The sequence below is a fragment of the Ambystoma mexicanum genome, chromosome 11 (genome assembly GCF_040938575.1).
Source record: "Ambystoma mexicanum isolate Mex_15411 chromosome 11, UKY_AmexF1_1, whole genome shotgun sequence".
NCBI lineage: Eukaryota > Metazoa > Chordata > Amphibia > Caudata > Ambystomatidae > Ambystoma > Ambystoma mexicanum.
The window spans coordinates 1,368,051,612-1,368,078,930 of NC_090934.1; the positions used below are offsets into that span (position 1 = coordinate 1,368,051,612).

General features: G+C 44.6%; 1 protein-coding gene across 1 annotated transcript in view; it reads right to left on the reverse strand.

The window, feature by feature from the left end:
* Positions 1 to 280: 280 nt before the first annotated feature.
* Positions 281 to 27,319, reverse strand: part of LOC138504445 (nicotinamide riboside kinase 2-like) — a 68,235-nt gene continuing 41,196 nt past the window's right edge. The window contains exons 6-8 of the mRNA XM_069624950.1: positions 24,665 to 24,771; positions 5,706 to 5,797; positions 281 to 476 (exon numbers count right to left, since the gene is read on the reverse strand). Coding sequence (XP_069481051.1) covers positions 471 to 476; positions 5,706 to 5,797; positions 24,665 to 24,771 — 205 coding nt within the window. The 3' untranslated portion in view covers positions 281 to 470. The remainder of the gene's footprint in view (positions 477 to 5,705; positions 5,798 to 24,664; positions 24,772 to 27,319) is intronic.

The following is a 27,319-nucleotide window of genomic DNA, read 5'->3' on the forward strand; positions in this document are numbered from 1 at the left end:
GATCCGGACTATAACATCAGAGGTGCAGGGAAAGACCTTGAAAGCTGCAGTTCGTAAAGTATGTGGTTATGAAGAAACGCAACAGCTGAGACTCCTCTCTTCTGAGAACATTAAAACACATATCCTAATGCATCAGGTGCATGTTACTGCTGTATAGTATAGTCTAATCTGCTGTGCTGCACAGTTCTTTATCAGTCCACAACCCCCAATACTGTTTCAGACACCAAGGGGGACTGACACCGTATCGGTTTTTAGTAACAAACAAAATAATAAAGCCAAGTTTCTCAAAAGGAGAATTTATTGATCTGGAGCACTTGAGGTTCAGAGTTCAGCGAGTCACGTCCTCAGGATAAAAAGTTCAGTTCGTAAAAAAGGTCTTCACGCAAGTTAAAATATTCACATAAAGCCCAATGCCAGCAGCGAAGAACAAACCAAATCTGGGAGACTTTGAAAAAAGAGAAATAGTCCCTTTAGATCTGTTAAATAAAAAGAAAAGGGCAAAGAGTTAAATATATATCTTGATTGGCAGTTTGACATTCAACACCCTCAACAAAAATCGTGCTGGTAGCACTGCACCATGGGATTCCCTTTTTACAACAAAATACAGGGGTTACCCCATGTACCACCCCATACAATCTAAATCACAGCCCTTGAATCACCGGAATGTCTTAAAACCATGCTTACAGGAGGCACTGAAGTACTGATGTACTAACAGAAAGTGCTTCCAGGTGCGCAAAGCACAACAGACTCCAAAGCCCTGGCTGCACAGGCCAGCACACTCCATGCTGGCATTTGCGAGCCCCACGCAACTTGATATTACAAGATGGAAACACAACCACTTCTGGACCTCTTGCAGAAAGTGCAAGTTTCCTGTTTGCATAGAAGCTGACCCATTAGAATATTGTGTGATAGAAATCTAAGCGCTTACCTGGGCTGTGGGGGAGGGGGGGGGGCATTTTGGAGGGGTTGGGTTTGGAGGTTAAGGAGAAAAAAAAGAAAAAACCTGTGTTGCTCAGTGTCACCTTGCTTCCAAGGCGAGCACAATGCCCTGAGCTATCCTCCCGAGACATGAAGCTATGATGCCATCTCAAGAGTAGTATATTTTAGATTTGGCGTTTGCTGGTTCTAAAAATGTTTTGTAATATAACTGAGGCGCCAGGAATGAGGCAAGGAGACATGTTTGTGGTGACAAACGTTTCGCAACAAAAATAGGGTTGGAAATACCTCACTATCCCCAATATAGGGGGGAAATATCCCTACCTCAAACGCTAATTAATCTGTCCAATGTCAAGATATCCAAACAAAAGGTCTGTCCTGTGGCTGTAATCCTATTCTGGCCCTCACGCTTAAGAACTCCACAGTAAGGTGTACGGGTATTGACTCCTGAGGTTCAAATGTTTAATTTCAACACAAAAGTTGTAATCCAACAACAAGTTTCCAATTAACAATGTTCACAGTTCCAGGCATCAGCTTCCATCCCCAGATTCCTTGTATCAAGTTTCACTAACACAAAAGAATATTCAGTCTGCAAGAGGACTACTCTCTCCCCTCTGTGCATTTACTTCTCTTGGGATATCCATTCCCTTCCCCAAGCTTTCTCTTCCCCTTTTACATGTCGCAAATCCCAAGCATATGTCTCTTCCCAAGGACGCTCTTTCTCACTGTACAACTTGACAATAGATGCTCATAATTGGGTACTCCGGATTTTTTGAGTTCGGGAGGTTGTGTGGGGGAGGGGGGACAACCACAATCTGAGTAATTCACAAATAGTTTAGACCACCACTCTATTATTGAAAAAATACATCTTCATTTGTTTACTGCATCTTGTGCAACATTTAAAAAAAAAAAAAAAAAAAAAAAATCTAAAAAAGGATCTTATACATATTCACCTAGTAACATATTACTAAACCTGTGCACAAGCACTTCCACTCTAACTGTTGTCAGTGCACCATAGTATTGGCAAAAAGTTCCACAGGAAGAAAAAAAAAAAGGAAAAAAAATCCAGCCACAGTTATAGGGATAGTCGGAAAAATGGAATACAGTCTCATAATGCTGTTCATCTGTGATGTTAAATGCACTACTTCAGGGTAGGGTTCACCTGCAAGGCGAAAAATACACCTTTGCAAGTAAATTCAACTGTTTTCATCTATAGAGACAGCGGTTTCTTCTTTGGTGTTTTAAACCAGCCTATGTCACTGTACCATATTCTTTCAGTGTGTACCTATAGAAGCAGGGACACCTTTGTGATGTTTAAAGAAGGTTCAAAAAGCAAGGAAACACAAGCTGGTGACAGTTTCCACAAATCTAGTCGACATATCGGCCAACAGTACTCCTACAGTTCACCCTGAGTGCCGTTGGTCTGGTTGATTAAGGCCGTCTTTTGTAAAAAGCTTTGGGTCAGATAAGTTTTTTGATAAGCTTTCACCTCATGTAGATGGAACTCATACTAACCCCCAGGTGGTCACTCTCCTTAATTTGTAAATGTATGCCGCGAATAATTGTGAACAGACAGAAAACAATTATGGCTGTCAACACAGAGCGGTACGATAATATAACTTCAACAATATTTGTCCTGGTCTGCCAACTCCAAGGTACAATCTCTCTGCCGGTCAGAATGACGGCTTTTTTGCATTAAAAATAAATTAATGTTATTTACTGAATATTAATACAGGTATACATTGACCCATAGGCACGATGAATGATGATGTTCAGCCTAAATAAATATCAAGAGAGCAGCCAGACGGAGCCCAGTTTTTCTAAACGTCCCGAAGAAATTCAAGTATAATACAGGTCAGTCAATAGATGGAGGCATTATAATATCAAAGCCTTTTCTTTAAAGAAACCACCCATGAACATTTTCAAATTATGTTTCTTTAAAATCTTTTTAGAGTTTTTTCAAACCAACTGTGAACTTGGGAAGTATTTGCTACAGATGAAATGATTCCTTTGTCCTGAAGACGGCCTTAATCAACCAGACCAACAGCACTGTGAGGGTGAACTGTAGGCCGAAACAAATTTCGACTAGATTTGTGTAAACTGTCACCAGCTTGTGTCTCCTTGCTTTCTGAACCTACTTTAAACATCACAAAGGTGTCCCTGCTTCCATTTGGCAATATCAGGTACACACTGAAAGAATATAGTACAGTGACAGAGAGGCTGGTTTAAAATACCAAAGAAGAAACAGCTGCGGTTGAATTTACTTGCAAAGGTGTATTTTTCGCCTTGGAGGCGAACCCTACCCTGAAGTAGTGTATTAACATCACAGATAAACAGGATTCAAGACTGTATTCCCTTTTTCTAATTATCCCCTTTATAACTGTGGCTGGATTTTTCCTTTTTCTTCCTGTGGCACTTTTTACCAATACTATGGTGCACTGACACCAGTTAGAGTGGAAGTGCTTGTGCACAGGTTTAGTAATATATGTTACTAGTTGAATATGTATAGATCCTTTTTTAGATTTTTAAAATGTTGCACAAGACACAGTAAAATAAAGTGAAGATGTATTTTTTCCATAATAGAGTGGTGGTCTAAACTATTTGTGAATTACTCAGATTGTGGTTGTTCTGATCTGTTGCAATTTAGGGACTAAAAGAAGGGGTAGTTGACCTATCTTTCTCCTTTGATCAATTTTACAATAGTTCATTAATTTTAAGGGCATAGCCTCCCTTAAAGTTCTTTACAATAGCTTGTTTTCACCTGGGATACTCTTCTGCCAGACCTTGTCACACAAATGCATACCTTTCACTTCACCTGATGCACTTTCCTACCAGTACTTTCCTGCCAGGACTTTGTTACACAAACACTTTGTTATGCAGATATTGCACTTCCCCTGGTATATTGGTTTGCCAGGACTTTGCCATACAAGTCACTATTCCTTTCAGCTTGAGGTTTAATAGCCCATGGATTTAGGTTCACTGGTAGCTTCTGCGGAGCAAAATACAGTCACCGGTAACCCTTTTTTCCTTTCCAGGGCTTAATGGTTGTATCCAGCATTTCTCCGCTCTCCCCTGCTTCAGCGTACTGGCTTCACGTGTCCCCCGTCAAGCGTTGCACTCAGCCATCACAGTGCAATGTTTCTGGGGCACTCCTTTCAGCAGCAGACCACCCGCACCCTGGTTTCTCCATTCCAGTATCGGATTCAACTTCAGGTCACCTGCCACAACGTGCTTGCCTTCAGTGTGGTGCTCTGCAATATCATGGGTTGCGAAGCAGTTAGATATCTGCAGCTCCCTCTCTTTCTCATAATCCATTGCAGCCAGGCTGTATTTGAAACTCCCAGCTTCTTTGGTTGCTAACAACTAGACCGCAGTGTTAATCGCCCGGTCTTCATGATCCAAATTACTCACATTTTTCTTCCTCACTTGAAGAGCGTGGATATGGAGCTCCCGGGGAAGTGATCCTCGCTACTCCCTGCCTCTTCCTAGCAGTCAACACATTCTCGCTAATGGGAGTTTGAGGATTTATCACAAAAGAGATCCATTAGTAGGTGGGGGATGAATGTAACAATACGCTATTAAGGCATGGGGGATTGAGGAAACAGGAGCATGCGTTTCTCCAACTAGATCTGATCTTCCAAGAGTAACCTCCCCCTATGTGGTCCTCCCTCATATAGCCACCCCCGAGGCTCATGATCAGGTAACGGCTGCCATTGCTTGGCCCACTTGGGCTGCGGGGAGGGACTGTAACCCAGTCATCTCAGAGAAAGGAGTGATGATCTCAGATTCATCACAACTCCCATAATCCCTCACCATTAACGATGCTAGTTAGGACTGATCATTCTAGTTCAAAGCATCTGGTAAACCAAAAGGCTGCCAGCACTTTTCAGATAAAGTGGACTGGCCCTTAAGAGTGTGCTTCACTTACAGCATTCCCCTATGGTGAAGGAAACTGGCCACCTGTCAGAATCAGCCTGGGGTGCCTCAGAGGATCAAAGACCAGGGATCACTGGTAGTATGTGGATCCTGATGCTCACCCCATCTTTTGCCAAGGGATATGGAGGAGCCATTAGGGTGCCGTTGCGGCCATAGATCATGGAGAATTCACCCCTTCACAAATGCTGCGTCACATGAGGTGCAGGCCATCGAGCACCGTTTGGAGGAGGTCTAGTTTTGTAGAGGACTGGCACTAAATGTTTCTCAACGCCGAGCCTCTGATGGAGTCTGCATGTTACAAAAACGTTAAGGTCATCTCTTCCGCGGGAATAGCACACATGTGCCTTTGTAAAGGGGTGAGTGCACACGGCATAAGTGGACTCTATGAAGTAATCCAGCTGGATTCAAAACCAGTCTTACCCACCCAGTTATAAGCTCGCCGCATCACCCAGCCCTTTCCAAATTAGTCTAGTAATTTTTCCAAGGCCACCAGAGTCAGGAGATCATGTTACTCCCAGTTTGAAAAGTTGCAACATATTTTATGAGAAAAATCTACACAAGATAGCAAAGCATACTCCTACCGCCATGGTCGCTCTCTAAACTCAGCCTCCATCGATTCAGGCCCACAATCTCCAGAATTCATTTCTTAATCACACGCAAGGCCTCTCGATATTTAAACATGTTCAAAAAATGAAGTGTCTCAGAAGAGCACAGGTGCATGCTTTCCTATTGATATAAACGCCTATTACACAGCCAAGGGTAGTGGACACTTTGTACAAAAAGGGTTTCTCTGAATTCAAGTGCAGAATATATCAGGGACTGCTCTTTTTTACCTTTGTCCGCAAGCATTCCTGAATCCCGTTCTGGATAGCTCCATAAACTGCATGAAACAATTCTTCCTTGGACCTTGTTCCATCCAGGCTCACTGTGGGAAGACAATTATATAAAGTTTACTATGCTATCTCAGCAGCCAGAAGACCTTCAAAAAGTAGTGACAGCAGCAAACTGCAACAGCACTCCTTACAACATAATGCAGTCCTAGCGATTGTTCATTCAATATGCGGGCTCAAGTTAATAGTTTCATGATCTAAGGGCTGTCAGGTCTTCCCAGCAGTTGCTAGAGGAGGACACGGGTGACAACACTGCTGATTTAAAAAATAAAAAAAAAATCTATAACTGGTAGAACTTGACACAATCATATAGCAAACAAACCTTGCAATCAAGCATTGAAACCGGTTGAGCAAAACTTTATAATTATAGCTTTATTTTCTTCTCCCTGAACAGAAGCCTAAAATTGCCAGCAGTAATGGGAGCATATAAAATCTCTGGGTTTTAAACTGTACAATCAAGACTTAAAGCATGCTTGTAGGAATTGTTTCACACAGCATGGAGCTTTATGCACCCATGTCTAACCACCGAAAAGATGCACCTATTTAAGGTATGGGTCACAGACCATAGCCACTCCAAAGTAAATATCCACTGCTGTGCCTGCAGTCATCTAATGTTAATCAAACTTTGCAATACAAAGAAAGAGACAAACTATATCTTTTTAGCTAGGAAGTTAGTGCCTGGGTCCTGGAAACAGCTGATCTATGCGTGCAGTGTTGTGGCTCGGCTCATGTATAGGCATTTGGTTTTCCGGGCTCAACATCTGAGGAGACCATTTTTTCCAGCTTCCAGATCCAGCTTCCAGATCTGAAGATATCTGACTGAATTCCTGCCCAACTAATCCTATATTGAGAAGAGGAGGAGGGAGAGTTTAAAAAAAAAAAAAAAAAAAGGTTCTAAATAAACAAGAAAACCACTTCTGAAAAGGTTCCATATTGGTATGCCTTATTTTACAGATTGAGAAACAAACCACTCCTATGGTAAGCACCTTTGAACATCACATGTTGGTATGACCAAATAAGGTCCTCTGCAGTAAATGCTATTCATGTAGCAGGGTGTGCCAGAGGTGCCCTGTTGGGGAGGCAATAGGTAAGTGCATGGGCAGAGACAACCCAGGGGACGTGGGAGGTCTACCGCCCCCAACAGGTAAGTTCATGAGGAGGCGAAACCACCTGAGAAACAGGTAGGGGCGGCGGGCGGGGGGGGGGGGGGCACTAGGAGATGCTGGGGGCGGTTGAGCAAAGGCCAGGACCCTACTTTCACAACAAACAGCTTACAGCTTCCCGGAGTTTTTTTATTTACATGCTGAGCAAAACAGAAGAACCCAGTTGACAGCAGTCAATGTCAAGAGAACTCCAAAGGGGATGGAAGGAGGCCCACATGACCACAAGCACATGGCCCAATCACAGCCGGGCCCACACTACCCAGGTGCAATCCATGTCACTAATCACTACACAAGGAGCGGAAAGACAAAATTATAAAAGCAATCTTGTTCAGCACATGAGGTGTTGGAGAAAATCAGCAAGTTAGAGGTCTATTGAGAGGAGAGCTGGGAGGACAGCTTTGGAATATTTGGTACCATTTGGAGGAAGAGTTGCTGAGGTTACATGGAGATTATGTAGGCTGTTGGAAGGAGAAAAGTTACCATTTGGAGACAGAGCTAGTGAGGATGCTGGAGGACAGTTATCCGAGAGGAGTCAGTGCGGAGGCTGGAGATGGAGAAGCATAACCATCTGGGGGTTACATAGAAAAGCCAGGAGGAAGACAGATTTACAAGACCTGAGGAGGTGGAATGAGAGCAGGCACCCCTACTGGCCAGAAAGACATGAGGTTACAATGGACCGCAGCAGATTTTAGAGGTAGAAGGATGTACACGACAGCATAATCAAAAGCAGGAAGGCTACAACATGGGCAACAGGCACTGGACTAAGACTCTAGAACGGGGGCGGGGGAACGGGGGGTGCTGGGAGTTGCGAAGTGACAAGACTAGTTCCCAAGCCAACCCTGGAAGAATGGACCATTGGGGATATAAATCCACTACGGTCTCAAAACTGCTATAAGAACTTGGCACCAGCCTGGGACCGACTGGCTCTTTGAATAGAATGGATTTATTTTATTCCAAGAGCAGGGTGTTCCACTAGACAGCGGAGCAGAGCCTAAACAAACCTTAAATGTTGTACAATACATTTTCTTTGCTCACGATTGGCAATGGAAGAATCCCTTCATTTCTTTTGTGCCAATAAATGTTACTTTCTTGTGAACTACAGCCTTCGGTCTGCCTTTTTTTGAGCTTCCTGCAACCCATTACAACATCCTTTTTCAAAAGGCACCCCGAGTGGGGCTAGATATGCCCCAAGCTTGTTGTGCCTTAAAACCAAAGCTCACTGATAGCACCCTATAATGTTAAAAAACATGTCTGGAATCACTTGTGGTCTCTAATAAGGAATGTCATAGAAATTTATGCTGGACTTGCAAATATTTGCATTTTGCTTTTCCCTTTAGGCCTTCTATTTCATATTTTTTCAGCCTGTTGTACCACTACAGAACAGATCAGTTGTTAAGGGTTATGATTCATTCAAAGCTAGCCAGTCAATCATTCATTCTTCACTGTTGTTGTAATGCCTTACCGGCATGGTTTAAAAAAGCAGGATGTTGGTTGAATAACCTCGGGTGTGCGCTGTGTGTTCCGTGGAAGTAATTCTGTATCCCTGCAAAACTTAACTTCAACACAGTCTTTCTTCACGGTTTACTGTGCCCCTCCACCCTACGTGGAGTGCACTGCGTGTGATCGGGTGATCAAGAGGACACAGTTAGGGTTTTTATGAAATAGCTAGAGACGCCAAGGGTCTCTCCGGTGCCAGATGTCCATCAATACAATTTGTTCTGTGCCTTAATCTACTGCAATAAAATGTCCAGTCTTACCTTTTGTGTTCATAGAAATGCATTGCGGGCTGCGTAGTGGAAAGAGGAGAAATGGGTGCCAAGGGGGGGGGGGGGGGGGGGATAATGCTGCCACTTGCTGGGGAAAACCTTGGATGATCACATTCACCGGCCCATGTGAATATGGAAGATCGCCTCCCTGAAGTAGACACTAATTTTGTATCCATGTCCATTTTGGTGCCAGTAATCTCTTTGGAACTCGCAAAACGAACGCATTTGTTCCTGGGATCTTGTTCTATGCAACGCAATTCAGGCACATTTACTGGCCAAGAGCACAACCTGGTGTCGGTGCAATTATACAACCCTACTTATAATTTATGACCAGTACCTTTTGCTCAGTGTAGGGCCATAGCACTGGATAACCAGGTTTCCCGGAATTAACTGGAAGCTCAGAGTTTCTTCAATCAAGCTGGTCCATCCTTGACTCGTTCATCAACTACATTGCACCGTTTCACAAATGAGCTTCAAGAGGGCAAACCTCAAAGCCCCAAAGCAAAAAGTATTTAAATACCAGCATCAAGACGAGTCCATCATAGACACTCTTTCCCAGTAAGGGCTAGGATTCTGGACACTATGGACAGGGGTCATGAAGCTACTATATATGACCTACACAAGGTCTGACTTACACTAAAAGATTTGATGGTGAAAATGAGTTTCATTGAGGGCTTTATTACACCTTTAGGGACACCTCGGGCGGACCAAGTAAAAACTTGTAGATGCGGCATACCGAATGTTAATTTGCTGTGTGAAGGTTCCCGAATAGTGGGCCTGGAGTTGGCAATGGAGGGAGGTGGAAAACCTAAGGGAGGGCCTTGGCTACTCCAATTATTAAATTAGTCGAGTTGCCACATGTATCCTCTCCCTCTGCTCCCAAAAGACCTCTGCTCGTGTGGAAGAAGCGTTGGTTATGAATAGTGTAATGGTGGTGCCTTTAGGGGACTCTGATTCAAAAGGAATCTCAGGCACTAAGTGCAAGAAAAAAAAAATAATAATTTAGAAATGGCAACATTCAGGTATGGGCTACAAAGAAATCCTCCTTGAAATATTTACGATCATTGTAGGCCTAGACAGTTTTTATGAAGATTTCGATTCCTCATGTGTTGTAGTGGACTACCGCCTCATCAGCCTATTAAAATGGCTAATAATCTAAGGAAGGGTTTAAAAAAAAATAAAAGCAGATTTGGGGCAGGGAAGTGCTATTAGCACACTACAGTTTTGAAAGTAGACCCCAAGAAGAACTCACTAATTACGGCATATCTTAAACCAAAAGAAGATGAGCAATTTGATTGAATATTTCTTCTCGAAGGATCAGCATTAAGTTCTGCTCTGATGTCAGAGGTGCTGGTTCTTACTGCTCTGGCCCCTTAAGTAGTTGTAAATGGTCAGGATTTTGTACAGGAAATGCCAGACGTATCCGATTCCTTATCAATTATGAGGAATTTGCCTTAGAGGGTGGCTTCCTTTGTCCCACCCACCGTCTTGTTTTAGAAGGCACTGGGTGTATTGCACGTATTCTGAACAATGGAAGAAAAGAGACTGGCAGCCACAAAAAAGGGTGGGCAGGTTACAGTAGAAAGCTTAAATGCCCGGGCCCATTTAGGTTTAAGCCAAGCACCAGTTTTTTTAAATTGCCAGGAAAGAAGATGTCAGTAACAGCAAAGCTAAGGACAATCAGGTTGACCCCGGGGTAGCAGAAAATGACCAAATGTGTTATGTTCGGTTATTGATTTGAATAGCGCACAGTGGCCCTGTGGCATCATGGCGCTGTTACAGAATGCTTGCATAGTAGACTTGCGTAAGATGATAAACAGCGCACAGTGTTAACAGTGGGAGGATGCATGTTCTTTGGTTACAGAGGAGCCGCTTAACAAGTTGGCAAAAAGTTGTAGGTGACAGTTTAGTTGAACAGTTTGTCTTCAGTATTTTGCAGAAGACTGTATAAGACTTCAAGAGCGAGGGCGTTCCAGTTTTTAGGTGCTAAGTGTTGAAAGCTGGAGCCCCTTGCATTTGGACCTTTTGAAGGAGGGGACATAGATCTGGTTGGTGAGGTGCGATCTCGTGGGTCTGGATGACGAGCTGGGGGGTGATCCTTCCCGATAGGTAAGGGGGGCGTTGACCTGTGTGTAATAGCCATGGTTTTAAAGAGAATGTGTTCCTTTACCGGCAGACAGTGTGCGTTTTACCTAGCCTGGGAGATGTGTTCCCTTCTTGGGATACTCCGTGCTGCTCGAAGGGCATTGTTGAAGCGCACCTTTAAGGTTAACAACTTACTCCCATTAAATCATCAGTATATTCAGGCCCTGTTTAAGAAGATCCTCAGTTTGCACTCATTGACTTATATATACATAGCATGGGTATGCTTTATGGACTACCGTTGGGTGAATAGTGTGAACGTGGGATATCACTCTGAGCCAATACAAAATGTGGTTTTGGCAGTCAGTAGTTTTGCATAGATTGGGCTATTGCTGTCCAGGGTGGAGGACAATGCCATTTTAGAGAGGCCAAAACAAAGGGGGGACGTTAATCCACGTGAATGCTTGACTATTAAGCTGGAAGAAGACAGAAACAAAGCCCCAGGGATTAACCACTCTGATAAGCGTTCTGTGGTACATGATTTGCCAGAAATACTACATTTGTTGCATGACCACAATCGTACGAATAATGCAATTAAGATTATATTGTGGAATCCACGTGGGTTTAAGCCTACATAACACAGGACATCTGGAAGTCAGCAGACTTGATCTACCTTCAGGAAACACTTATGATGGATACCCCAATCTTGGATGGAATCACCATCCTTTTTGTGCCTGCAAGGAAGGGTGCAAAGGGTAGGCATTTTAGGGGTTTAATGTGTGCTTGGAAGGTTACTCCAGGATCTGGTGTTGAAAACCTTTCACTAGGGTGTGCAGACATTTTAGGCATCAAAACATGGTGGAATGTTCAGGAATCCAATGCCTAATATAACCCGGCGTTGCTTACCATTACAGATTTTTGTTGTGCAATTACAAAGGTGCTTGAAACATTTGTGATGCAAGAAAATGTGGGGATTGTGCTTGTGTGATTTTAACTTGGAATGCTTAGTTCTGGTATTCGCCTGCTACAGTTAAGACATTTTTTGCAGCGAGCTAGATGCAAACTGCTCTGTGGCTGCTTGGACATGTGTGATCTCTCACTGTTAGGCGGTCCATCACTCCTAGTGTTACCATTTAAGTACACTTGGTCCAATGGTAGTATTTGCGCTACAGCGGACTATGCGTTTGTCTCCAACTCACCGAGGGCTAGATTAGATTTGCTGGAGGTGACTGGTAATGTAACTAGTGATCATGCACAGTTGGTTTTTACGCTGGGTGGGGGGTTTGTCTATGGCAGGCCCTAGTTTGGTGGCAACAACTCAGATACAGATGAGACCAACCGACCATGTCATAATATGGCGGCCAAAGCCGGCAGCTCGTTTTAATACTAAGGTGGATTAGGGACTCTTTTGGGGTATCTTTACGAACATGACACCTCTTGGTGTTGGTACTTACTTCCAGCACATATTGCATGTGTTAATTCCCCTAAAGTCACTGTCTGGCAATTTTACTACTATTTTGCAACCCATAACTTTGATCAGCTGGTGGCAGATAGAAAGAGAAAGCTCTGAGGTGATATTAGAAAAGCAGTCAAGTTAAGGGTTGCAGCTCATGAAAATATAAGGTTTAAGTTTACTTATGCAAATTGGATAAAAAAGGTATAGGCATCTGTTCCAAAAAGATGCAGAATGCACATTGTCTGCTCTGGGCTCCTCGGATCATCTACCTTTTGGAGTCTGGTTAGAGGTAGTCGGGACCAGGCATCTTTGCAATTAGAGCCAATATCCAGCCTCCACTACAAATCTTATTTTAGGGAATTGTATTCTTACCCCCTCGGGTTCAGTATTAATCCTCAAGAAGGCAGAAGGGTGGTGGGGTCTACTAGGGTGGATTGGGATGGCCTGGATAGAGATCTGGAGGGGATTATTAATACAAGTAGGAGGGAAAGAAAAAAAAAAAAAAAAAAACCACTAATGCCTTCGGCCCAGATGGCCTGACCAATGTATCGTTAATGTATGCTCCACGTCCATGGGCAGAGGTTCTACTGCAATTGTTTAGGAATGTCTTTGCTACTCACCAGTTCCCTGCGACTTGAAAGGAGGCCATTTTGTTGAGCGGATCCGGTAAACTACGCCATATCGCCCGGTTGGATGCGACATAAGATTCTCTAGATTCATTCTTTGTGCACCGAAAAACTTGTTTTTTTGTATATTGATTTCTGGTTTGATTCCAGAGTTTATTAAATCACAACTTGTTTTAGTTGTCTGTAGAGATTATCTTTTGAGATTTTTTAGAAATGGAACAGGTTAGGTCTGGAGGTGAACATAGACAGCCCTACAGGGTTGAACATATAGGTTTTATAAGTGGGCGCCAAATTGGCTCCTGGATATCAGGCTTCATCCAGTAAGCAGGCGCTACCCCTGGGAAACAAGGAGATTGCACTTTCACATTAGATGTGAACTATACATCTGTGTCGAATATATATGACCAGTTGAGATTGAAATGTCTTCTGGGCAGATCATATAATGCTCCTCTATACACATTTCGAAACATACAGAATTAATGTCATAGGTACACTTGTATGGCCTGTACAGTAATATCACAAGATGGATCTTAGGGTCAGGCGAACTCAGCACTTTTCCAATCAATTCCTAACTCTGGCCTACAAACATTTGTTTCTTTTGTGAGAAAACAGGCAAGCCATGCTTGTGCTGCCTGTGCTACTGTCGCTTCAGGGCCACAACCTTATTGACGGGTCAAAGAGCGCAACCTAGTTGGCTGAAAACTCTACGTTTTTTTCTTGTGTGGACAAGCTTTATGAAAAAAAATTCTACCTGAGGGTGCGCTGTTGCCAAATCATAGACTGAAGTTGATGTACATTTTCCTTATTTGAACTCCAGTTTTAGTACTTTTTGGGGTATTGTTCTTTACGCAAGTTGGTTAGATAATTTTGTGTTGCACAAATAAAGGCTGCAAATAATTGTAATCAGACACTCCAATTCAGTACATTATTTTAATTTAATTTCAACCCCTGCCGTACGATCAGGAGGTGTTACTAACACCGTGCGATTACTATGGCAAGGATTGAAAATAAGATTGGATAAGCAGGAGGTAAAAGCAGCTCATGGGTATCCAGCATTGACCAGGAGCTACCACTGGGGTACGATGCGCTAGTACACATTTTGCAAAGCTGACTTTCACATAAACTGAAAACATTTTCTGTATTATTTCTGACCCCATATGCTTTAAATGTTGCATTCAACAAGTATGCTTATGAATTGTCCCAACTCAAGAGTCAAATTCACATAGATGTGTTTGTCTGAGAAGCCAAAAGTAGCTGTTGGTACAAAGCTCTCTTCTTGGCTTGAAGCAGGAGCTAAATGGCTCCCAGTTACCCGCAAATTCGAAACCTGCACAGCAAGATTTAAACTGACATGAAATATTTGCGTTTTGTTACTTAAATTCACGTTGGGCTCCAACGTTGTAGTGGTAACTGGAAGTTTTGATGACTAAAGCAAATTCACTTTAGGGCAAATTTATTTGTTGGGTGTCTTGACCAATCTGAGGCAGTTGTCCCCTCTCCTCATGGAAGGGGGGGGGGGCCCTTTCCCATGGGGCCAGGGTGGTGCATACACTGTACAATAGTCCCGTTGGGGGTGGGACACAGGAAGAAGACTATCCCAAGAACACAGTATACCGCATATGAGCCCACCTCCCCTGCTCCCACAGAAGCAATATACACATACACACACACACACTTTTGTGAAGTCAATACAGCTAACACAATCTAACAGAAAATCTCTGGGGGGGAGAGGGGGAATAAAAATAATCAGACTCCAGGTTGTGAGGTTACAAAAGTAATGCTCGGACACAAGGGTATGGTTTTTTAAGCTAGGTATGGTGGGGGGGGGGTACGGAATACATGTAATCCTTGACAAGAGGTTAAAGGACTTTCAGCAAGATTATACTCCCCAGTCCCAAAGTGGCTTCCCTTCACAGGTGATCCTCCCGCTGCACACCACCCCAAAGGGGATTATTGTACCGTGGACACACTGCTCTGGCCCCCTAAGAAAGATCTCCCCTAGAGGAGAAGGGACAATATTCTCAGATTCGTCACAAGGCCTATACCTTTAACTCAGGTACTGGGAAGATAAGGAGCATGGAGATCATTCCGCTACACTGCTGAGCAGTCTAGTCCTCTGCGGTATCTCATAGGCGCAGCAAAATACAAAATAGATGAGGGGAAACCAAAGCTCGGCGAGAGATCCTCCGGCCAAGAGTCGTCGGCGGAAGCCGACCCGGCAAACCGTGAAGCAGAGAGAGATAGCAAGCATAGCCCAACACCAGTGTACAGTGCCAAGCCAAGAGGGGACCATGGAAGGACGCGGACCACCACTGTCCAAAGTGAACCAAGCTAAGAAGAGAGTTGTAAGTATGGGACTCGCGCAAAACAGAATAGGGTCAGAGACCCTAAAAGGAAGAAACAGAAATGCAGAAGAAACACAGCCTGTTCAGGAGAGTGAACCAGGCTGCCATAGAACTGTATTGCGAGTCGGGGTCTCATACCACATTTACCCCAGAGAATAAGAGTGACCGGGACCCCAAAAAGATGCAAGGGAGACAAAAAAGAAATGCAAGCTTGGCAGGAGAGTAAACCAAGCTATCAAAAGGAACCAACAGCGAGATGACGGCTCACACCCCCTATCTAGGCCAAGACGGAGGGTCAGCAACCCTGAAAGAGAAAGAATGAGGACACAGGAGAACAAATCCACCTAGTTATAATCAGTGCAGCAGCCCTGCCCACACACAGCGGGTTTGGGACCCAACAGACATCTAGAAACCATTGTCATCCCCTGGATAATATCTACCAAAAAGAGTCAACCAAAAGTCGGAATAAGGACCCAGGTTTACAAACGACACAACAGGTCAGAGAGTGAGAGAGCTAAGAAGGACCATACTTAGGAGAGTAAACCACGTTTGTTGCAACAAATACTGCAAGTCTGGTACCCACACTCATATTAGTAAGTAGGAGTAAAGTGAACTTTGTTAGTAGTTTATCGTAAGGCAACTTCTGGGCTTGTGAAGTGGAACAAGCCAAGAGCCAGAGGAAAGGAGTAATTCACAGACATTGGAACACCTCATCCTTGAAAGAGGACATTTCTTTTCATTAACACCATCACTGAACTGATATTTAGAACTTCCTTTGATGAAGGAGTTTCATCAGCATCTTTGAGAACAAAGTATCCTTGCACTTTAGATTTATGTTAGTGTTGGGGTTAGAAGTAGGGTTTTGGGACACAACGGTGACGGGCGTGTTGTCATCCTGACTCACCAGTTTTGTCTGAGGCAGGGATACCCAGTACTTTTTCCAAACCATCAATTTACAATAACACCCATATCACCACCATGTCAGACCCTTCCTTCTGCACCCTTACCGTGTGCTGCTGGGGCAAAGGTAGATGCTGTCGTGCAGATCGTAAAATATAATGACTGCTGTAGCACTGTGCAATCCCACCCACATCGTGTTTTGCCTGCAAGAGATGCCAGTAGAGCATTAAGGGTATTTTTTTGGGCAAACCCTTTGCTTCTTTAAAGCAGACACCACTCCACCTTATAATGATCCACAACATCATACTGACACACTCGGGTGACAAACTTGTAGATCATTGTGGGAAAGCTGCCATCTTTAGAAGCCTTAACTAGTTGCAGGGGGAGGTCACCATTTCCTTGATTGATGCAGCTCAACAAATCTCATGGTTCCATCTCGTAGGTTTTTCAGCGAGCATCCCCTTGGACATAAGGGGTGCTGTAGAGAACAGGAGCAAGAACCACAATGAGGCGGTTTGCCCTCCACAGAGTACTCCAGGTCAGTTGAAAATACACAAGGCCAATCAGGTTGCTGGCTATGCCTTCTTGGCTCCCACTTGTGAAGAGGCAGCCAGTTTTAAAATCTTGCTGGAGTAGATTTTAACAAAGAACTGGTCAGGCCGGCTGGAGAGTTACAAGCCTTGCTGCCCACTACGGTGGTTCCCCCCCAACGTTAAGAGACATAGTTACCACTTGCTGTACTGGAGATGCTCCATTCTTTTTGCCCCTAGCATCAAAGGAGGGGGGGGGGGGGGAGGCCTTCCCGGTGAGGGGCGGGTGGGGTGAACAGGGGTCTGCAGTCAATGAGAGGAAGTGTTACAATCCCAAACCATGGACATGTGATGGGGCCATTCCCACTATAGATCAGACCCACCCAAATTAGGACAGAAAACCGAGCGAAAGATGCAAAGCATCTCAGGGTAGAAGTGAACAATAGCCAAGGGTCTTTGCCAAGTCCCTGGGTTGTATGTTTTTCTTGATGAATTGGGTGGTACACAATCCCAGCCACTGTACACCCTGTGGGTGAATAGTACCAGCTCATTTGCATGCTTTACATTGTGCAGGAAAAAAACAAAATCTAGCTGCCCGAAGGACTCACAATTGCAGTCACCCAGGATTGACGGTTAACCTCAGCCTGTGTTTGCAGAAATTGCAGAACAGGATGAGATTAAGGGCATAGAAAGGGAAAGTATGTGAGTCACAAGTTCTGTAAATATGGTGGTGTAGTGGTCCAGTATAGAAATACAAAGTGCTAACCACAGTGATTTTTTTGTAAGGAGCAGTTGCAAATTAAGGATTCCTTATACATGGGAATAGGGGAGTAACGTACTCTTCATTGTAACATGCCCAGAGGCAATAAAGGTTGCTTGGCCCACTAGTTTCATCAGAGTGATAAAAATATGCAGGTCAAACTTGGAAAATTAAGGTGATGTTACTGTAGAAGAAGAGCACACCCAAGCTTCATGGCTTCAAGCATTGCAATGAGCTTAACGGGTGTGGCCAAAGTGTCGTTTTGATCAGTTATGGGATGTGTGAGGAATCTGATGGCAGCCTCACTTCTTTTCCCCCTGTATCCTCTTCCTGGTTGCAGAGAAAGGCCATTGCTCTTGGATCCTGACCCTGGGGGTGGATATGCATGGGAGGATCACCTGGGTAGAGGGGACGTGGGGAATGGAGAGGACGTCCTTTAGGAGAGACATGGTATCCGATTTAATTTCCACAATCAACTCTATCACACAAGACTTAATAGGCGGTCAGCCCGTTCCCTGTTCTTAACATTCCCCCAAGAAGCAAAAGTACTCGACTGGGACAAGCAAGAGACAACTAAAGCAACACATCCTCATTCTAATAATGCACAAACATACAGGCCTCAGCTGGGTACTGAGACGAAGAGGTCAGCAAGAGTAAGGCAGGACTACCACTTCCGTAGCAAGCGGTCTTGTCCACTTGGGACCAATCCTAATGGTGGGCTCTTTAATAGCCTGAATCATTACAGAAGCAGCAGCTGCAAAGGGAGACGGGTGTGACCAAACAATGCGGTCACAAGAATCCTGAACTGCAGGCACATCACCGAGTAGAAACACAGAGAACCGATGAGTAGAAGCGAGGCACCGCACAGGAAGACAAGACCCTGTGGTGGCAGAGGACCTCGCAGAGCCGTAAGATCCGAACAATGAGTGTACCGAGAAGGGGAACATCAGGCTGGCAGGTGAATAAGAACGAAATGAAAGCCATAAGTACTTCTGAATAGCGAACAGAGTGAAAGCAAGTTTTGAGCACTCGTAAATATTGGAGTGAAATAAAGTTGGTGAATTTGGCCCATACCACAAACTGTATTACCTGAGACACACGCATTGGCCAAAGCAAATAGAATTCAAAGAATTGCACTCAATGAGAAAACAAGCATTGGCAACAGCCAAAGGAGTTCAAGGAACTGCAGGTTATGAGGAAACCTGCATTGGCAAGAGCCAAGGGAATACAAGAAAGTCTAACACGTGCATGGTGGTCAACCGAGCCACCATGCAGTGTCAGGAGCGTGTGACACAGTTGAATAAATGAAGCATCACTGTCAGATTAAAGCAGTGGCATAGTGTGGATAGAAAGCATCCAAGAAAGGTTATCTGTTGCGCAATCTGTAATGGGTGGACCATATGGTCTGACAACTGCGCCTATACCAGGTGCACCCCTGTATTGAAAAGCCACTGAAAGTATCATTAAAGAAGCTTGAGTTTTACAACCACCGTTTCGAACTGCTTATGTGAACTAGTGAAAAGTACCAATATCAACAGAGCTGGGAAGTGTCCCAAGGAGCCTTGTTTTTAAAGCTGGAAGAGTTGAACTCTTGGGGACAGGAACCCCAGTGCCTTGTGAACAAAACTTGGGGAAGGGGAAGCCGATTACAAGCCAAGAGCTGGAAGAATCTATGAACACTACTCATTTTGATGCCAACATCTCTACACATTGTATAGTTAGTTGTGAGAGCAAGTACAGTTTTGGACAGACATTTGAGTTGGACTTCCTGACAAAGACTATCCTAAGTTTCCTTTAGCTAGGGAAATCCTTCAATAGCTTAGGGCAAGTTAGGCCTTACTGCATCCTGACTTTTAAGTTAAATAAAAAACGTAGTGAATCAAACTTGAACCTTTTTTCTGTGTCTACTTCACGATGCCTTCACACACTGAACACTGTGGGAAGGTCAGTAGACGAGTGTGCAAACTGAGCCACATTCGTGAGCAAAGGGAAGTGCCTCCCTTACTTTCATAGTGCATATTTAGCCGGTTGGCAAAATGACTTACTAGGCTGTTGGATTTCAAATGGGAGGGGAGTTTACAGGTTAGAAATTACTCCGACCCTGGTGATGCAGAGAATGTTACAAATGGGACTATAGATGACAGGATATCAAGGGTGACGCAGTACATTTTCAGGAATGAAGAGGAGAGTATGCGTTTTAGGTTTAGTGGGAAATTGCTGGTGGAGATATAAGTGATGAGGGTACGTGTGGTAAGTCCCAGGTTAATTCATGTTACACATGTCCATGGAGTGGACAATTTCTTTGATTGACAAGGCAATTTCTAATCTAATGCACCCTTCTTTAGCGCGACTGCGCTTCCATGGGATTGGTTAACCTTGCAGAGACCGTACGCTTGGAAGAGAAGAGGTGAGTGCACGCTTTAAAATTGATTTCATCCGTTTGGCAGCAACAGAAGGAGCAAGATTCCAATTCCTGAAAAAGGCGACCAAGTCCAGTTACATTAATTTCGGGAACACCAATTCTGGGTCAGTTCATTGGGAAGGTTTTTGCCTTCTTTGGTCAATGCTTGGAGGATGGTCATTAGAACCAGCTAAATCCTTCTCTTTGCTCTCCATCAGATACCCTTTATTTCACACCTGTACTGATGTGTGTGGCCGAGACACTCACCGACAACTTACCCACCAAGAGGTAAAATCCCTATCCATCAACTCCTCCATCCCCCTTGAAGCCATGACTCTTCCACCCCCGCCACCGATGGAGTGACTAGAGTGAGGATTTCATGACACTGAACACCACCTCCGATCACCCCCTTTCCGAATGAATGAGGTAGCCATTACGGCTGCCAGCGTTTGACCTCTCTATTCTGGTTACACGTACATTAAAAGGGCAGCACATGGTGTTGAACTGTTTGGCTCGTTTACAGTTTTTGGCTTGAATGTCTGTGTTGGAATCTTGGTTTCTTCAGAAGCATACATCGAAATTGCTGGTCACGTTAACTGGTTTACTTTAATCTCCCCGTTACATTCAGTGAAATGGATCCAAAGGACCCAATTCACAAAAGGAAAGCAGCCCTTAAAACATCCACTAGAAGTGTAATTTCCACACAATAAAAATTTACAGATTCAGGAAAGGAAACAAGTGAAAATGAATCCATTTTATGGTGACTATCTACTGCAGGCTGCAAAGAAGTGTATATGAAAAATACACTTTAAAAAAACCTAACAATTGTGGTGCAGGGTGGTGACAAAGGAGGCAATGCAGACATGAAGTCCAGAAACTGGGTCAGCAGCGAAAGTGGCAAGAAAGGCATTATACGTCAAGGAAACTGTGGCACAGAACCAATTTCCACCTTTACAGCAACTACAGGAGCGATATTAATTGGGGAAGGAGATGGATATACATATATTTGATTGCAGCATGGAGTGTCCCAGGAAGGTCGAGACATGTGGAATGTGCCAGATTGGTCTCCTATAGAAGCCAACCTCCTGCAAGGAGCGATCCGGGAGAAGGGGTTCACGCGGCTATAGCCGACACTAAATAGTTTTACATCCAAGCCCCTGTCTAAATTAAGGGACGCATGGGAAGGGGATCCGGCCCACTGGAGGAAGAGGATGGGTGGAGCTTAGCACAGAATATACTATAGTAGAGATCGCCTGCATCAGATGGGTCGGACGGCGGGGGTGTTCCAGGAGAGCAAGGGGAACGCATTTTGATCAGGGCATTAACAACCTGGGGTTTCAATGGTTTTAGCTATTTTGTATGTTTGTGACGAAAATCATTAACATTTGTTTTATTAATTTTTTTAAAAACTAACAATTGGAGTAAGAGGCTTGATTCACAAAAGTAAAGCAGCACAAGGGGGGGGTCATTCACAGTTGTGCAACAGTGGTAAAACATGCATGTTCAGAAAAAACTTCTTGTGTGGAGGTATACTGCCACATAAAGAGTTAATAATTACTGCATTTGGCAACTATCACCAGTCAATATGGAGTCTAGTGGGGCCTGAAAATAATGACAAACTGAAGTGTCGGCATGACTCTGAATCATGCAGACACTTCGTTATCACACGCTGCAACAGTAATTCCCGTTTGGCAGTATGCTAAGCTGTGAATGATCCCTCAAGTCTTTTACCTGTCGTTTTTGCAGTATGATGGGCTGGCATAAGGAATGACTGATGTGTAACGAGTTTCTGGTGAGATTGTCTTTCGAGATTACTAGAAGACCTGACCCGCTTACACAAAGAAATTGGTGTCCATTCATTTCAATAGTTTAAGTTAAGTGTCTGTTATATATTTCAGTCCATTACGTACCAGGATGCCATGCAGGGTTTTGACATAAGATGAAAAGGTGAAGAAAATTCTTAAACTCAGTCAATCTGCAGGATAGTGGAATTGTCTTCGAGTGGTTTATCTTTACAAACAAATTATGTGTGGCCATCCTGGAAGGAGTGCGCTAGTTTGTGGCACCAACATGTGTGATCATGTAAATGTTTTTTTGATTTGGGATGAAGTAATCGATTCTGATGATCTAAGAGTACCATGAGGGCAAGCTTGCTGTTATCGATCAGGTGGAACCGATGTGAAAGAGGCTTATTCGAGCATCTGATTGGACGTAGGCCTGACTGCAAGTTGCTGAGAAGGTGGCCATGTTCTGGTTCGAGCTGAAGTTGTGAGATGGCTGCCATTCTAAGGAGATAGGGCACGTTTTGAAATGTTTGCGATGGATTGGTAGTCAGAGGGGTCAGATTGTCTAGGGTGACATTTTAGGATTGGGCTAATTTCCTATCATGGGGCAGAACAGTGGTTAGCTTGGCTAGATGCAATGAACAGTTTATTGATGTGAACTTCTGTTAGATTGCATTTCTACACTCGCCATGGTGAACAGGTGTGATTGAGGCAAAATTAGCTGGGGAACAGGGACACCTTGGTAGATGTAGCCAAACCAATAAAGGTAGCATGGAGAGTGGGCAAGGATAAGTCTCAGGAAAAGGGTGAGCCTGGTAAAGGTTAGGGTGCAAAACGAGCCCACACGGTAAGTAATCAAGGATTACACTTAGATAGTTATACAAATACTATATTTATGGCTAAGCAAACACTAATAATAAAATACATATATACAGCCCTTACAGCCTGTGCAATAAAATCCCACCCCTTTCCCCCACAATACTGAAAGGGAAGGCAGTGGTTACTTGCAATGGCAGTCCACAAGAATACAGCCCAAACTTTGGAAAGTCCAACCCTAAGTGGACTTGTGCCCTAAGAGTTCAGTTTCCATAAGTTGTGGGAGCTGGGAAATAGTTAGGAGGAGGGTTTTATGGATGGGAAAATGGTTCCAAAAGTCAGGCATGGACGTTTAATAAGACTTCTCATCTTTCAGAGGGCTTGGGCAAAAAGTTTTGCCAAAGCCAAACAAATGTAAAACTTTTCATAAGTATTCAAAATAGGGAGGCAGTATTGCTGTAACTCAGCACTGTACTCCAGTTCCTCCTCAGACTTGGCAGGTCGTTGGAGGGTCATCCAAGATCATTTTTTACAGCCGTTGGTTCTGGTCAACGGAGCCCGAGAGTCACAGGTGCAAGAGATGTCCAGATTGGATTCAGTAGCTGGCACAGCCCGTTCCTATTGATAAATGCCACACACAGATGCAGCACTCTCAAGGCACTGGACTAGGCGCAGGAAAGCCGGCGACAGGAGGGGGACACAGCTGTTGTGGTCAGTCGTGTCCCGTTGAAGCTGGAACACATTTTGTTGGAAGGACTCTTGTAGAACAAGCTCAAGGTCCCCAAAGTTCTCAGCCGAAACATGGTACCACTACGCCTCAAACGCGGTAGCCCAGACTGGAGTTGATCCGTCCACAGGATGGATCCAGGACTGCCTCCGAAGACTCCAGATGGCTGGGTACTGAGAAGACATCAGGAATGATTGGCTCCACCACTCCAAGGGTCGAAGTACCACTGAAGGCCTTCAAAGGATCACCAGCCAGTCGTGATCCACGGGGACTACTGCAAAAGTTGGTTGCCAGGCCTTAGGACGGGTCCACGGGCTTGCAACATCTTCACAGCTGGGCAGGAAACTTGGCTTTTGCCAGGATCTCTGCAATATCTCTGGGGCATGGCTGCAGGAATCCTCTTATACAGAAACTCAGCCCACCCCAAGTGACGCTCTTCCCCTCACGCACACTCCAGCTGTGATCCAATAAGCACCACTACTGTGAAACTCATGCATACTGAACTAGCCCGTGACAAAGCATGCCTTTCCCGGGAAAGGGCATGACCATAAAAGATTTTCCTGACCTGGCAAAGCAGGAAGGAGACCGTAGGACAAGATGGCCAAAAAAGCCTTGCGACACTGCAATGTTGGGACACTAGCCACTGTTAGTAGCCAAAAACGGAACGTGTTAAGGCTAACAAAAAGTACAGTAAAAGTCAACAGTAACTGCTGCCACAAGTTTGTCCTTAAGCACATCTAAAGTAATCAAACAAATCCCTTTGAGTGTAGTCTAGGGTAATACAAAAGAAAACCCTGTGCACTGCATTGTACTAAGTTAACCAACCAAAACAAAGCGATAACATGTAAAAAGAAAAGCAGTTTCCCAGTAATGGCAAGTGACTAGTCAGTTTCCCCATAACAATGATCAAAAGGTACAGTGGAGTGAAGGAAAATGACAGGGCAGAGTACAAAAGCAAAATGTTTGGGGGTCCATAGAAATGGAGGAAAAGTTGCTAAAAAACACTTTGCTAACTGCTTCAGTTTGTGACACTAGGCGAGAAGTGAATTTGGTTGTTGCGGGTTTACTTTCCTACAAATTCTTAATGCAACGTATACTGCCTGGGTTAAAGTGTTTGTTGAATGGTCACTGATGGTTTGATAAGAGGCAAGTTAACGGAGTCTGTGGATTGTTTATTATATTATTATTGTGTTAAGGACTTGTATATATGTGCACAAGCTTCCATTTAAGATGTGGAAAGTGCAGAGTTGTAGATATTCACTGGCAAGTTTATTTTGTGTGTGGGGGGGTAGGGGGAGTTATTCAAGAAGAACTGCCATGCAGTCCTTTTTAGATTTTGCTTCATTTGGTGTAAATGGATGTGTGATGCTATCCTCTCAATATCAGTCAGTCTTATTGGGCTATGATGCAAGAGACTGTTTAAAGTGTGGGGGGGGCATGGATTTGGGGCTATTAATGGCATTTAGAGCATTACTCTATATTGTGTTTAAAGAAAATATAAAGGTTTTAAAGCATTGAAGTGGCTATCGTTATAGCTTGTACTCACCCACTTCCACTTGGAGACTATCCATTATGTTCTTGTGCTCAAGGTACATGGGCCAGACATGGCCATCGAAGAGCCCCGGTGGATCAGGAACGGTGTAATTTCTTGAGCTGAGAGACAGGACAAGGAAAGAATGATCAATCTCAGATGTCACAACAGGGCAGATTTCTAATGCAGAGTTTAAGCATTTCTTTCTCCTGTGAATAGCGGCCTTTGGGGTACCGGGGTTGCCTACTGTCATGCTCTACAGAAAAACGGAATTTCATTCTTCGCTTTGGGCTGGGTTTCTGACTTGCATTAGATCCATCCCGCACCCAAGGTGTCTTCACCACAACCCATTTAGTTGTTAATCAAGACCTCAAATAGTGAAGTGCTGTCGGGATTTTCAGAATCAGAGACACGTTTACATATAGCATTCCAATCCAATGGAGTCTACTTTCATACTTCCGTTACGGTCTGAAAACAACTCTGGATTGTACTGTTTGGTTGAGAAGCCCAGTACAACTACCTAGTTAATGAATCTTCAATGTGCTACCTTCACCATAGCAAAGCACAATTATTAGTTTTTATTTGTATTCGTGATTTACCAGAGCAATGAAGCGGTACCGGAGCAATTTCAGTGAAGGTAGCGAGTGAGATTCGGGAAGCAGGACTGGGACTCTGGCTGCCGGTGCAAGTGCACCCAGACTCTGCGTGCCTGTGGCCCGTAATGGGGGAGGCTCTGGCTGCAAGGAATCGCGGGAAGGCTCTGGGCGCGGCCGAAAACAGGCAAGAAACCACGTCTCCTTGTGTAGAACCAACATCAGGTATATGTGGCATTGTCCGTTCATGGGGTTCTACATGGGACTGTGCTGTGGGCGTCTGTACCCACCCACCTATGAGGTCCCCAGGAGACCTGAATGGTGCCTGGGCCCGGCATGGCTACTGCTCCAGCCTCTCCTGCTTCCTATCATTTTTATATGTTAACTGTTTTGCACACAGTGCTCCCCACAATCCGCACCTGCCCTGCTGGGAATACATCCTCAGTGGCTCACTGGTGTCTGTACTCTGGGCGTCTGCAAGGAAAGGGGGCAATATGCAGGTCTACATGGGGCTGTGCGCATCTGCAAGGGGGGCAATATGCAGTTGGTATCTGCGAGTGCTGTACAGTGGGCTTCTGCAAAGGGGGTATGCCGTGGGCAGCTCTGTATGGGGGCTGTGCAGTGGGCATCTATACTGGTGCTGTGCAGTGTGTGTCTGCAAGGGGGTACACAGTGGGTAGCTCTACATGGTGCTGTGCAGTGGGCATCTGTACAAGGGGCTGAGATGGGCATTTGCAGAATGTCCCTTGCGTCCCCCACATCAAGTGTGCACCAATATTGGAGTGTTCTACCTCAAGCTAGACAATTTCACTTACCATTCCTCCATTTGCAGCAGGTGAGCTCTGTCGTTTCAGCGACCCTCCTGCGTCACTTGAAAATTCAGCACCCATGCGCAGCCTTCCTTCCAGCCCCCCTCCCCGGTGTGCACAGCCTCCCGCCCACTACCCCCGATTGGACCATCTGAGGCCCAGATTTCCTTGTGGCGAAGCGTTACCACCGTGCTGGTGCCCCATTCCATTTGCAGCAGGTGAGCACTCGTCTCAGCCACCCTCCTGGGTCACCCAGCTCCCGCCTCCCATGCCCTGATAAGCCGTTTCACCGGTCAGAGGTAACCTGCTATAGGGCAGCCCTCTGCCAAGCAGCCCCTGCAGCTAAGGGCCCGAAGGCAAAGGGCGGCTCCAACAGAGGCGGCTCCAGTAGTGTCCGCAGGGGAAGCCAATGCAGTCGTACACCAACAAAAACTGAGTGTGGCATGGGTGGGGTGTAGAGCAATTACTCTACTCCAGAAAAACCCTCGCACTCTACCTTATCTTTCCATAGCATAGTCTGCCATAGACTTACATATTGCATACTTAGACCTGTGACTACTGTAAATGTTGCCCTGCAATACATACTAACTTACTTGCCAATGTCAGCTAGCAATGCACCTGGAGGGGAAGATTGGCCTGCGTCGCATTTAGATGGTAACGTGATTGTTAGCATGCCCCACACTTACATTTTCTAACATTTGGCCGGTGCCGCATCTAGACAGAAATGCGATTGTTATGCATGGCGGGTCCCTGTACCCGACTCAGGCCATTCCGCCTAATGGAGGGTTACCGCAAACATGCATTATTAAAAATAGACCATAAATTGGACAATGCGACCACCAAAGACAGGTCAACCGAAATGAAACAAGAACGATGCAGAGAATAGTTTATGCACCACACTTAGAGTTGGGAACATTGGCCTGCGCCATATCTAGATAGGATTGTGATCGATTGTTAGCCTATGCCACACACCTAGATGAAACTTGGATTTTCACATGTGCCACACTTAGAAGCGAGAGCATCCGCCTGCGCTGTATCTAGATAGGATTGTGAATGTTAGCATCTCCCACACTTAGAATTGGAGAACCATATCCTGCCCCATATCTAGATAATTTAGGGAGTGCCACACTTAGACGGAATTACGAATTGGAGAACCATATCCTGCCCCATATCTAGATAATTATTGTGAATATTAGGGAGTGCCACACTTAGACGGAATTACGTAGATCAGCAACTACTACACTTAGACATAACTGTGAATGTTAGCA